The sequence below is a fragment of the Leucoraja erinacea genome, chromosome 5 (genome assembly GCF_028641065.1).
Source record: "Leucoraja erinacea ecotype New England chromosome 5, Leri_hhj_1, whole genome shotgun sequence".
Classification (NCBI taxonomy): domain Eukaryota; kingdom Metazoa; phylum Chordata; class Chondrichthyes; order Rajiformes; family Rajidae; genus Leucoraja; species Leucoraja erinaceus.
In genome coordinates this window covers 58,362,752-58,376,453 of record NC_073381.1, presented here as the reverse complement: position 1 = coordinate 58,376,453, position 13,702 = coordinate 58,362,752, and the positions used below count along the sequence as shown (strand labels likewise).

Genomic DNA, 13,702 nt, shown 5'->3' with positions numbered 1-13,702 from the left:
CAGCGATATGAATATTGATTTCTCTAACTTCAAGTAACCCTTGCTTTCCCTCTCTCTCGTCCTTCCTCCATCCTAGTTCTCCGACTAGTTCTACTGTCCTCCTGATTAAATATTACTGATTGTATGCTGTGTTATCACCTTCCCCTCAGCTAACAATGAACCATTCTACATTTCCTTATCAACATCTGCTATGATCTGTTGTCTTCACACCTTACCCTTCCACATATCTCTAGTTTAGTTTAGTTTAGAGATACAGCATGGAAACAGGCCTTTCGGCCCACGGAGTTTGCACCGATCAGTGATCCTCACACATTAACACTATACTAGGGATATTTTATTACATTTATACCAAGCCAATGAACCTACAAACCTGTACATCTTTGGAATGTGGGAGGAAACCGAAGTTGTCTGAGAAAACTCATGCAGTCATTGGGAGAATGTACAAACTCCATACAGACAAGCACCCATAGCCAGGATCAAACCCGGGTCGTTGGCACTGTAAGAGCTGTAAAGCAGCAACTCTACCACTGCGCCACTGTGCCACCCTCTCTCTCGCCGTTTAGTTTTCCTCTTCCCTGACTAATTAGTGGTAACTGCTATTGCATCGCTGTTGTTCACAAATGCTAAGCCATGGTTACCTCTTTCTGATCATCAGTCTGAAGCAGGGTCTCAATCCGAAACGTCCCATTCCTTCTCTCCAGAGATGCTGCCTGTTCCGCTGAGTTACTCCAGCATTTTGTTTCTATCTTCGTTACTAAATTATCATTCAGCAATAAGTAATACTCATAAGAAAAGTAGAACAATTATCAAGTTATTTACCTGATTGAATAATGATCCACTGTCTGAGCAATTTTCCATGCAGTAATCAGTATGTTGCTCATGCTGTTTTTTCCTGTGTAGTTCTTCTTTCTTCAATTGATCTTCTTCAAATTTATTAATTAGGGACTCAACGACTATCATCATACTATTTTTCATTGATCGCATCATTTCCTTGTATCTGAAACGAACCATAACAACTTAACAATTAGCCTAGGAATTATCTTGTATATATTAAACTCTTCCATCATGTTCTGAGTAATTTTATGAAGCATAATTTCAATCGTAAGGAAGTATAATAGGGTACTTGGAAATTAATAGTTGAATGTGGCTGGTCAACATGGATTTCCTAAAAGGAAATATTTGACTAATCCAACATCTTACTGATGTAGCAAAATAAGTAAGTGAACCAGTTGATGTGGTTTATTTACGTTTTTAGATCTTCAATAAGATACCACCCAAGAGGTAATTAATCAAAATTGGAATGCACTCTACTCCGTGTAGGTTCTTCTTAGGCCCCTATGGCCATGGCTGTCCATGGGTGTCTCCAGGGCACTATTCCATATATGGAGGACGCCTGTGTGTGACTTTGTTTAACGTGGGGAGACAGGTGCACAGACAGCCACTCCACGGCCCTTGACTGATCTGGGTCAGGATCCAGTGGCATGGAGTCCAAGATGACCGGAGAAACTTTTCTGCTGCAGCCTTCATCCGCCTTCCCAGCCGTTGTGACGCTCCACTAAGGCCAGCCATTGTCCTCCGCCTGTTCCACCGTTGAGGTCTTGGTTGGATTGATCTTTGTCAGAGACCTCCCCCTCGACCTTACCGCCATGGGTGGCCCTACCAGGAGCATAGCTCCAGACAGTATCGTTCTCAGGATCTCAGGTCCACACAAGTTTCTCCACCACGACAAGGTGACAATCCACGGAGAAGTGGTGTAGGTGGAAGATATGGTAATACGCTGAGGTGAACTGAGGATTGGTAAAGGCAGAAAACAGAGAAGGGGGTCATTTTCAGATTGACAGGCTGTGGCTAGTGCCACAGAGATTGGTGGCCATTTGTTCAAAAACTACATTAATATTTTGGATAGGGAATCAAGTATAATTTGTCCATGCTTCGTGAAAATGTACAAAGTTATACAGAGGAGCTTCGAAAAAATAGAGACAGCTGAAAAGAATGGACAAGAACATGACAGATGGAGTACACTGGGGAAAAATAAAGTCACCATCTTTGGTAGAAAAATTAAAAGGCTATTTTTTTTTTAAGTGAGATTGAAAGGTGGGGTTCAGTGAAACTTGGTTATCCTTATACACATCAACTTAACATGAAAGTACAGCAAGCCAATAATGAAAAAGAATGCTACCCATAACTGCAAGATGAGAGACACTTTACTTCAATTGTCCATGGTCCTGCTGAAACCGCCATCTGGGATATTGTGTACAGGTCTTTATCCCTACATGAAGAAGAATGCACTTACAATATAGGGAGCGCAGCAAAAGTTCACCAGATTCATTCCTGGGACGGGGAAGTTATTACATGAGGAGTATTTAAGAAAACTAGGCCTAAACATCCTTCAGTTTGGAAGAATGAAAATTGATCTCATTGAAGCATATAATATTCTTCTGATGGTTTACAAAATTCATACATACGTGATGCCTCCTGTGTTTAGAACCAGGATTAACAATCTCAAGTTATTCAGGCTAAAGATTCAGGCTAAAAAGTATCTTCATATAGAGTTGCACATTTTTTTTAATTGACCAAGCATGAGGGCTGTTGAAGCAGTCATTGAGACAGGTTCAAGGACGTCCAGGTATATGGGCCAAAGTGATGCTTGTTGCAGCTCAGAAGGGGGTCATTCAGTTGTTGATGTCTTTGCTGACTCCCAGGAGAGCAAATCCAATCCATCCCAATATTTCTCTGAAGCCCTGAAGGTATTCGTTCTCGCATGAACATCAACTTCCCTTGTTCTTTTTCTGTCTTCTGGCACGAAAGGGCAAATTACAGCAGCTGATTAGCCATCACATTTATTGGATCCAGTGTACCTAGCAGAACCCCACTATGTCTTGATGTTCTGACTGGTGTCTTTGAAGATGAGTATCCTTTTCTTGTTATGGCTGAACAACTCCAAAAGCCTGCTCATGTCGAGCACTTTTAGTCATGTTGCCAGGTTTCTTATTCCTCCGTCTGGAGAAGGGTCTCAACCCAAAACGTCACCCATTCCTTCTCTCCAGAGATGCTGCCTGTCCCGCTGAGTTACTCCAGCATATTGTGTCTATCTTTCTTATTCCTCCAGTGATTTTGGTGCATAAGCTCTAATAGATCCTCATTAGTGAACTTTTCATCATTACATATTGCTGGTTGTAAGCCTTAAACAGATCAATAGCAGAGTGGTCTACAGGTTATAACAATGACATGGTATTAGCAGACAAATGCACTACCCCGGATATCATCAACCATGTCCTTGATGTTAACTGGATGTCGGGGGAATTGGTAATAATAAGCAAGTCTCTGTCGTCCATGATATTTTTTGCACATGCAATGTTTGTTAAATAGAGCAGAGAAACAGCATGATATAATCACAAAATAGCATATCATCATTTAGTATTTTTTGTTCAATCAGTACACCAAAGCAAAACTAACGTTTCAATATCCCTTTAGGGTCCTAAAGTTTGCCGAGTGGCTGATCAAGCAAATCTGCCCTTAGAAAAGCCTCCAGGAAAAAGTCAATCCTTGGCTGTCTTGAAATGGCTATCCTCTTCCAAAGGTGTCCTGTCTAATCCACACTAAACCATTCTTTTGGAGTGTAGCCGTGTTCCTCAATGATTCATTTTAAAGGTCATGGAAATGTTCTTCCTCCAAGGAATTTGCAGTTCTTGCAGTTCTATGTCCCTCATTAGAAGACTATTATGTACAGAAAATAGCTGAAAAACCCAGCCGCTGGGAGGACTCTCCCGACGCCGGAGCAACATCACCCGGCGAGAACGGCCAGGAACATCGGGCCTCCGTAGAGGCAACTGTGGAGGCCTCAATGGGCCGGACTATGGGTGAACTGGGGTTGGGGACTGGACTTTGTGCCTTCTCTCATGGTGGGAGCCATTGTGGGGGGATGTTCTATGTGTTTAAGACTCTCGTTGGTGTTATGTCTGTATTCTTTTTTTGTGTGCTGCAAAATGGCAAAAAGCATTTCACCTCACTACACCTAGGTGTATGTGAATGTGACTAATAAAATACCTTTGATACCTTTGATACTTTGAAAAGAAAAAGTCAATGGTGCAGAACTGAATCAGCATTGACAGCTCACTAAAGAGGTTACTCAATGATATTTGACTGATCCAGAATGATACAATCTATAAATTTATAATAATAATTTAGTCGTACAACACAGACACTTTGAGCCCCCACTGCCAACATCCACATTGGCCATTACACCATTCTACACTAATCCTATTTACCTCATTAAGTCCATAGCCTTCCAGGCCTTGACAATTCAAGTGCTTGTATGTATGCTTCTAACATGTTGTGAAAGTATCTACCTCCACGACCTCATCAGGGAGTGCATTCCAACCATTCTATGTAAAACAAATACTTCTATCTTAGTAATATTTCTTAGTAAATACTTCTACCGCTCCACCATCGAGAGTGTGCTGGCATATTGTATCATGGTGTGGTATGCTGGCTGCTCAGCAGCAGACAGGAGAGCCCTGCAGAGAGTGATCAAAACTGCCCAGAAAATCATCGGCTACCCTCTGCAAAAATACTGTCTTCCCTAGAAGACATCTCCAACTCTCGGTGCATCTGTAGAGCCAGGAAAATAATCAAAGACCCCTCCCATCCTGGACAGTTCATGTTCAACCTCCTGCCCTCTGGTAGGCGGCACAGGTGTGTCAAAATCCAGTCAAACAGACTCAAGAACAGTTTATTTCCCTGGGCCATTAGAACTCTAAATTCCTCAAATATTCACACAACATGAGAATGCCGTCACCCCTTCCACTATAAAACAGACCACTCAGCTAATATTTCTTCTTTTTTTTTTTTAACTCTTTTAAAGTATTTATTAAATTTTAAAGTGTAATATTCTCCCAGTGCAATATTCTACCTAGTTGTGATAATTATAATGTATCTACTATTTTAAGCAGTTAAATAATGTATTGAATGTATTGGATGTGTTTTTGTCTTGTTTGGACTTGTTTTGGTTGCACTGATCAGTAGCTCTCCTAATTTTGTTGTATTTCCACGTACAATGACAATAAAGGCTTATTATTATTATTATTACTACTCTCTAAATGTCATACCTCTCTCCTTAAAACTATGTCCTCATCTTAGATGCCCCTGTCACGAGATCTACATCAACTTTCATTTCCACTGTGAGGCAACACTTCAGGTTTAAATAAGTCTATGCACGTCAAATATCTATGATCTTTTAAAGCACGTAACAAATTTCTGAGGTCATTGAGGATCTTTCTGGGAGAAAATAGAAAGGAAATCCTGAAGCAAAAGGCATATAATTTACTCATTGGATTCTTGAATATTTCTTGTAACTTTACCATCTACCTTATCTATTGCCCTCATATTATTGTACTCTATCAGTTCACCCCTCAGCTTTCTCCAGTCCAGGGAAAACAAACTCAGCCAAATCAACCTCTCCTTACAAGTTGAGATTTACAGCAACCTTAATTTCCACTGTGAGGCAAAGTTTCAGGATGTAAATAAGACGATGCACGTCAAATATCTATGATCTTTTAAATCACTTAAAATTGTTGTGCTCATTGAGGGTCTTTCTGGGAGAAAATAGAAAGGAAATTCTAAAGCAAAATGCATATAACTTACTCTTTCGATTCTCGAATGTTTCTGGTAACTTGTTGAACTAGTGTATCTTGACCAGAAACTAAAGTTCGACCTTCTCCAGTACATTTCTCAGTCTCCTTCTCAATCACGGAGCCCAGTATGTCATCAATATGGTTCCGTAGGTACTTCACCAACTCATAACTTAAATCACAGAAATTTGATATAGAGAAATTAAATGAATTTTTTCCCCGTCGTGGCGAAATTGAATAAACAAATCATGCTCCTTTCTACATTACTGTAATTCTGCCATCAATTTCCAAAGCTTTTATGTTAATCAAACTGTTAATTTTAAAAAGAGCACAAAAAATCACCGATTTCGAAAAAAATATGCAAAAAAATGCCTATTTTTGCACGAGGTGATGTCCACAATGCACTCGTAGAATAAGGCAGGATGGGACACTCCGGCCACAGCCTTCCCATTTTCACGTATCCTACTCACATTTTTCCCCGTCGTGGCGATAAACATCTTCCCGTCGCATTCCCGCCCATATTTCCAAAGTTATTAATCAATTTTATCACCGATTTCGGAAAAAAACCCGAGTGATGTCACAATGCACTCGCAAGGCAGGATGGGACACTCCGGGAGAGGCACTCCAGCGTTCGTGGTGAATGAGGAGTGACGACGGGTGCTGGCGCCCAACGCCCGGTACCTGGTGGGGATGGTGGTGCTGCACGCCGTGCCCTGGAACTGGGCTGGAGTCGAGCCTGGTGCTGGAGTGAGGGCCGTGCCCGGAGCTTGGGATGGGGCTGTGACCAGGGCCGAGACAGAAGCCGCCGCTGGAACCAAGGACGAGCCTGGGTCTGGGGTCAGGGACGAGCCCAGAGATGAAGTCGGGGCCTGGACTGGAACCCAGGCGGCGGCCGAGTTGATGGCTGCAGTCTACAGCCAGGGCCAGGCTGAGTACGTGAACCAGGCAGTTACAGGCCCTGGCACTGCTCTATGACCTGGGTAGGTCCTGGGGCAGGGAATGGGAGTGAGGGGAGGAGGATGAGGGAAATGAGGAGGCGGGAGATGGGATGGGGAGTGGGGTGATAGAGGGAGATGGGGGGAGTGTGAAGGAGGGAGATGGGGAGGGGTGGAAAAGGAGATGCCTCCTCCCTACCTACCCTCACTACCACCCTCTCTACCCCCCTTCCCTCCCTAATCCCCTCACTCTAACATCCTCACTATCTCTACCCCGTCTGCCCCATTACCTCTCTACCCCCCTCCCCCTACCCTCCCTCTTTACCCCCTCCCTCCCTCTCTCTACCCTCTCTCTCTGCCCCCCTCCCACTCTGCCCCCCTCCTTCTCTGCCCCCCTCCCTCTCTAGGGATTGAAGAGCGAGGGTGAAGAGGAGGAGGAGGGAGTGCTGGGGGATGAGGAGAAATGTGCCGCGCCTGCACAGTTGGGGGTATGCGTGAGTGATCCAATATTGTGTTGGGGGTACAGGTGAGTGGTGGAATATTACGTTGGGGGAGCAGGCCTGACGGGTCTGCACTTGGTCTAGCGGAACATTAAAAACTAAGGACATTCCAAGTAGAAATGAAGTTGAAACAACGAAACTGCATCCAAGCATTTTAAGGTGATTTAATCCACTAACTTTGGTTTTCCCCATACTAAATGCAACACTTCCAATTTATTTCAGTAACATTTCACGTCCCGCCCAATTCATTTTCATGTCTTTGGAGAATAATGCAAAATTTGCATGCAAGAGCGTGGAAATCAAAACTTATTTTGGACTATTTATATGAGAATCCTCTCATCAAAATGCACAATGAGGCAAGTTAGAGAAATAAATTTATCCATGCCATCATCCAGTTCTCAAATGATGAATGAAAAATGACAGTATGAAGAATTAATAGACATAAAACAATCTGGAAAATTTTAATTATATAAATACTTCTATCCACTGCACGTGTGCTTCTATAATCAAGGATAAATGTGAATTGCAACAATCCAAAATTAGGCACCCGTGTTTGAGCTTCAACTAGTTCATTCTTCTTAATATTCAAATCATCATGTTGTCATTTCTTAACATACTTGTGAAAATTTTCATCTGTTTCTTCCAAATGCAGCAAAATCTCTTCCACACATTCAAGTGAAGGTGCACCTACAATTCTCTCCTTAATACTCTTCAATAGTTGTCTAACTAAAGATTGAAGACTTGACTCATCCTCACTGGAAAGATGGGACATCTTGCTGTAAATAATAATGAAAACAATTAAAATTGCTTGTAGTATGAATTAATATTGATTTGCCTCATTACAAGGATTTTATTGTCTGCCTTCTTGATACATGTCTGACTCACTAAGCTCTCAACCCATCTGGTAACTACTTTTCACCTTGCACCTCACCCAAGATGTTGTTTCCTCTTTGCCCTATCCCATATCTACTTTAAATGATTGTTGATGCTGTTAATTGCATTTCATTGTCCCACTTAGGCATGGTTTTTCAGTGGCAATTCTTTTGCATTAACATCACAAGGCCAGTCATTCACTTATGCCCTCATATATTGGTGAATTCCACTTAATTTCCAAAGATTAGAAATATATGTAGCATACATTAATAAAAGCCTTCATGCTGAGGCGTTGTTGCAACGTGGGCTAGCAGCTATGGGTCTCTTGCTTTACTGTTCAATATACCCTTTGACATTTCTCCAATATATACACTCTGGCTGGAGGTGGCCGGCCTGTAGAGGACCGAGCCCGGCCCCTGCTCATACCCTGAGGATCGGAAAACTGGAGAGGAGAACAGAGAGGACCAGCGCACACCAGACAAAGGGCCAGTAAGAGAGTGAACCAGCGTCTTACCTTCCGCGCTCTCAAGTGATGACGGTTCACTGGATGATCTGGACAAAGGCTTAGGCTGGAGGCCTGAGGTTCATCTGGATCAGGTTCTGCTCCAGAAGACCAGGCACATTGACCAGACAATAAAAATAAAGCCCAAACCTCGCAACTTCTAAATGCAGTTTCAGTGGACTGTTCATATTTTCTTTATACTGTTGGGGATTTCGTTTGGGTATAGCAATAGTGTACTGAACTGGATGCAAAAATAGAATTTCACTGTACATATATATACTCTTTGTTCCCGATGTTGGGGAAGTCCAGGACAAGGGGTCACAGCTTAAGGATAAGGGGGAAATCCTTTAAAACCGAGATGAGAAGAACTTTTTTTCACACAGAGAGTGGTGAATCTCTGGAACTCTCTGCCACAGAGGGTAGTGAGGCCAGTTCATTGGCTATATTTAAGAGGGAGTTAGATGTGGCCCTTCTGGCTAAGGGGATCAGGGGGTATGGAGAGAAGGCAGGTACGGGATACTGAGTTGGATGATCAGCCATGATCATATTGAATGGCGGTGCAGGCTCGAAGGGCCGAATGGCCTACTCCTGCACCTAATTTCTATGTTTCTATACATGATGATAAAGAACCATTGGTTGGATGAGTGGAGATCCTTTAGAAGTGTATCAAATCATGAGGGGAATATATAGGGTGAATGCCCAGAATCTTTTACCCAAATTAGGGGAATCAATAACCAGAGGACATAGGTTTATGTGTGAGAGGGGAAAGGTTTAATAAGAACCTGAGGGGCAACTATTTTCATTCAGTAAGGTGTTTATGGAATGTGCTGTCAGAGGAGGTAATTAAGGCAGGTACAATGACAATATTTAAATTACAGTTGGACAGCTACATGAATAGGAAAGGTTTAGAGGGATATGGGCCAAATGGTTAGATGGGTCCCCGGTTTCTGTTTCGTTGGACTCTATGCCTCTAATGTGGGAATAAAGTCATGGGATTGGTGCCAATTAATTTAGATTCAGGAAAGAACAGTAGGACTCTAATATTGTACCATTCCTAGTGATAAATTAAAGATATTTTGACAGAAAATAAACTTTACTCCCCCCTTATGTAATAAGAAGCTATGTTACTCATGTTAAAGTGCAAACCCATATACCATTGAGTCATGGTCTCAGAATAAAGAGAAATGTCAACGATACTCAAAAGTCGCTCTCCTCTGACTCTCAGTCTGAAGAAGTATCTCAACCTGAAATGTCATCCATTCCTTCTCTCCAGAGATGCTGCCTGTCCTGCTGTGTTACTCCCACATTTTGTGTCCATATCAAAAGTTTGTTTGTTTGTTTAATTCCTACCTTTGAAAATACTTTCACCACAATCATGGACAAAGATAACAAAACCCAAACAATCCACAAAGTAAACAGAAATATGTTTTGACACTACAAGGTAAATCTTAATGTTCAAAGTTACAACAATCTGGGTAGTTTTGGTGAAGATCAACAAAATGTAATCAACATCGCTGCTACTAAATCATATCAGACTACACGGGCAATGTGTGCAATCCTGTATTTTAAAAGCATGCAGCAGGTAGAAAGTCATCTCTGTTGACATTTTACTGAGTTTGTTATGCATTCTTCCATAATTCAATTGTATTAAAGTTAAAAGTTGCTACAATACATACAATGCTTTATGATTTGATAAGATAGAACTTTATTTATCCCAGGAAGGAAATTGGTCTGCCAACAGTCATAAAACACAACCAGATACATGAAACATGAAAGTAAAGTGACGTGGAAAGTCCAGAATGTGCAAAGATTTGAGGGGAGAGGAGGGGAGTTAGTCAATCTACCCCATGACAAAAGGGGGAGGAGTTGTATGTACAGTTTGATAACTACAGGAAAAAAGATTCTCCTGAGGCGTTCTGTGCTGAATCTTGGTGGAACCAGTCTGTTGCTGGAGATGCTCCTCAGGTTGACCAGTGTGTCATGGAGGGGGTGAGCTGTATTGTCCAGGATGCTCCACAGTTTGAAGAGCATCCTCAATGTAATATATTGCATATGCAACAACGAGGACGAAATATAACGTATCAATGGTTCTTGGTTCTTGGTTCTCCAAAATATTCCAAATGGAACTTAAACTGGAGGTGGATTTAAACTTCTGCTAGAAGAACAAACTCATCTAGGCAATCATTCTGGAAATCTTTGAAGTCCCTCAAGTTCTTTCTTTGGTGGGGCATATGTGAAGAACACAATAGAGTGTTATCACCTAAAAATGGAGAATGAGTAAATGGGTATGCAATTATTCTTGAAACTATTTCCAATTGAAGTCTAATAAAGTAAGTTGAGGCCACCCTGCTCACAGGACAAATACAACCTATGCCGCCACAGTGCACTGCAAACAATACTTCAAGAGACTCCACAGTTTCACCTGGCATTTCAAGCTAACAAAAATGCCTAGCAATATATAACAAAGTCTAAGCAAAAACGCATAGACCATGGACAAAACGTCTCTTTAGCTTGTAAGGTACAATGGTTTCTTTATTGTCATGTGTACTAGGTATTGGGGAAAGGCTAACTTTGATGAGATGCGAAATGATTTAAAAGGAGTGAACTGGGACATTTTGTTTTATGGGAAGGATGTAGAAGAGAAATGGAGGACATTTAAAGGGGAAATTTTAAGAGTACAGAATCTTTATGTTCCTGTTCGGTTAAAAGGAAACAGTAAAAAGTGGAAAGAGCCCTGGTTTTCAAGGGAAATTGGACATCTTGTTCGGAGAAAGAGGGAGATCTACAATAATTATAGGCAGCATGAAGTAAATGAGGTGCTTGAGGAGTATAAAGAATGTAAAAAGAATCTTAAGAAAGAAATTAGAAAAGCTAAAAGAAGGCTAAAAGGAGGTTGCTTTGGCAAGTAAGGTGAAAGTAAATCCAAAGGGTTTCTACAGCTACATTAATAGCAAAAGGATAACGAGGGATAAAATTGGTCCATTGGAGAGACAGGGTGAACAGCTATCTGCAGAGCCAAAAGAGATGAGGGAGATCTTGAACAATTTTTTTTTCTTCGGTATTCACCAAGGAGAAGGATATTGAATTATGTGAGGTAGGGGAAACTAGTAGAGTAGCTATGGATACTATGAGGTTCAAAGTAAAAGAAGTACTGACACTTTTGAAAAATATAAAAGTGGATAAGTCTCCAGGTCCTGACAGGATATTCCCTAGGACATTGAGGGAAGTTAGTGTAGAAATAGCCTGGGCTATGACAGAAATATTTCAAATGTCATTAGAAACGGGAATAGTCCCCAAGGATTGGCGTACTGTGCATGTTGTTCCATTGTTTAAAAAGGGTTCTAAGAGTAAACCTAGCAATTATAGGCCTGTTAGTTTGACTTCAGTGGTGGGCAAATTAATGGAAAAGATACTTAGAGATAATATATATAAGCATCTGGATAAACAGGGTCGGATTAGGAACAGTCAGCATGGATTTGTGCCTGGAAGGTCATGTTTGACTAATCTTCTTGAATTTTTTGAAGCGGTTACTAGGGAAATTGACGAGGGTAAAGCAGTGGATGTTGCCTATATGGACTTTAGTAAGGCATTTGACAAGGTTCCTCATGGAAGGTTGGTTAAGAAGGTTCAACTGTTGGGTATAAATGCAGGAGTAGCAAGATGGATTCAACAGTGGCTGAATGGGAGAAGCCAGAGGGTAATGGTGGATGGTTGTTTGTTGGGTTGGGGGCAGGTGACTAGTGGGGTGCCTCAGGGATTGGTGTTGGGTCCTTTGTTGTTTGTCATGTACATCAATGATTTGGATGAAGGTGTGGTAAATTGGATTAGTAAGTATGCAGATGATACCAAGATAGGGGGTGTTGTGGATAATGAAGAGGATTTCCAAAGTCTTCAGAGTGATTTAGGCCATTTGGAAGAATGGGCTGAAAGATGGCAGATGGAGTTTAATGCTGATAAATGTGAGGTGCTACACCTTGGCAGGACAAATCAAAATAGGACGTACATGGTAAAATGGTAGAGAATTGAAGAATACAGTTGAACAGAGGGATCTGGGAATAACCGTGCATAGTTCCTTGAAGGTGGAATCTCATATAGATAGGGTTCAAACAGGAGGACATGACTTCAGAATTAAGGGACAGAAGTTTAGGGGTAACATGAGGGGGAACTTCTTTATTCAGAGAGTGGTAGCGGTGTGGAATGAGCTTCCAGTGGAAGTGGTGGAGGCAGGTTCGTTGGTATCATTTAAAAATAAATTGGATAGGCATATGGATGAGAAGGGAATGGAGGGTTATGGTATGAGTGCAGGCAGGTGGGACTAAGGGAAAAAAGTTGTTCGGCACGGACTTGTAGGGCCGAGATGGCCCGTTTCCGTGCTGTATTGTTATATGGTTATATGGTACAGTGAAATACATTTTTTTTGCAAACAGTTCAGCAAGAATTCCCCAGTATGACATCCATCCACTTCACATGAAGTGGTGGGCTCACATGAACACCCAGGCTGCAGCGAGCAGGCGAGATGCAACGAGTCACCTGCAGTGTCAGTTGCAGTCAGAGTCCCTACCTGGAGCACGTCCTCTGCTCTTCCCCCGGGCCCAGCGACGGTAACCATGGAAACACCTTCCGACGCTCAGCTTGTCGCTCACGTTTTACAGCAAACCCATGCCGACGATTGAGGCCAATTATAACAACTGTTTAAAGAGACCATAAGGTTTTCCTTCGCGCTACCGTTCGTTGTTGTTGTTGTTGTGGTGACAGCGTCTGCTCGCCGTCCCCAGTGAGAGCGGCCCGCAGCCCAACTCGAGTGAGAATGAGCCGCGCCGCAGCGGGGCAAGATGGCGGCGACGGCAGCGGAGGAGGAGTAGTAGTAGGAGGAGGAGGAGGGCCGGGCCGGGCCGGGCGGCTGTCTGTCTGTCTCTGCTAGTGCGCGGGGCGGGGACGTGGTCAGCTCGCCTGGTGCCACACCTCCAGCACTTTCATCAAACCTTGTTTAACAAGGATCTGCAGATGTTGGAAAATCGAAGGTAGACAAAAATGTTGGAGAAACTCAGCGGGTGAGGCAGCATCTATGGAGCGAAGGAAATAGGCCTTTTCGAATAGCGAAGGGAAAATGTAATAGGCCATGAAACCTGTTGCATTTACGTAGCGCCTGGGGCCCCACCTCATGCAACTTCATAAAATCATAGGATCTTTGATCAAACCTGTTGCATCTATGTACATTTGTGTGGAGCGACTCAGCGGGGCAGGCAGCCTCTCTGGCTAGAA

At 42.5% G+C, this 13,702-nt stretch overlaps 1 protein-coding gene across 2 annotated transcripts in view; it reads right to left on the bottom strand.

The window, feature by feature from the left end:
* The window catches only part of tbc1d32 (TBC1 domain family, member 32), a 145,194-nt gene extending 131,892 nt beyond the window's left edge, over window positions 1–13,302 (bottom strand). Inside the window, exons 1-4 of one of the 2 annotated variants that reach the window (XM_055635730.1) lie at window positions 13,002–13,300; window positions 7,683–7,841; window positions 5,644–5,802; window positions 820–997 (exon numbers count right to left, since the gene is read on the bottom strand). In XM_055635730.1, the coding sequence (XP_055491705.1) occupies window positions 820–997; window positions 5,644–5,802; window positions 7,683–7,837 (492 nt within the window). In that variant the 5' untranslated portion in view covers window positions 7,838–7,841; window positions 13,002–13,300. Of the gene's footprint in view, window positions 1–819; window positions 998–5,643; window positions 5,803–7,682; window positions 7,842–13,001 lie in introns of both variants that reach the window. The other variant, XM_055635731.1, reaches the window with a different exon arrangement.
* Window positions 13,303–13,702: the final 400 nt, after the last annotated feature.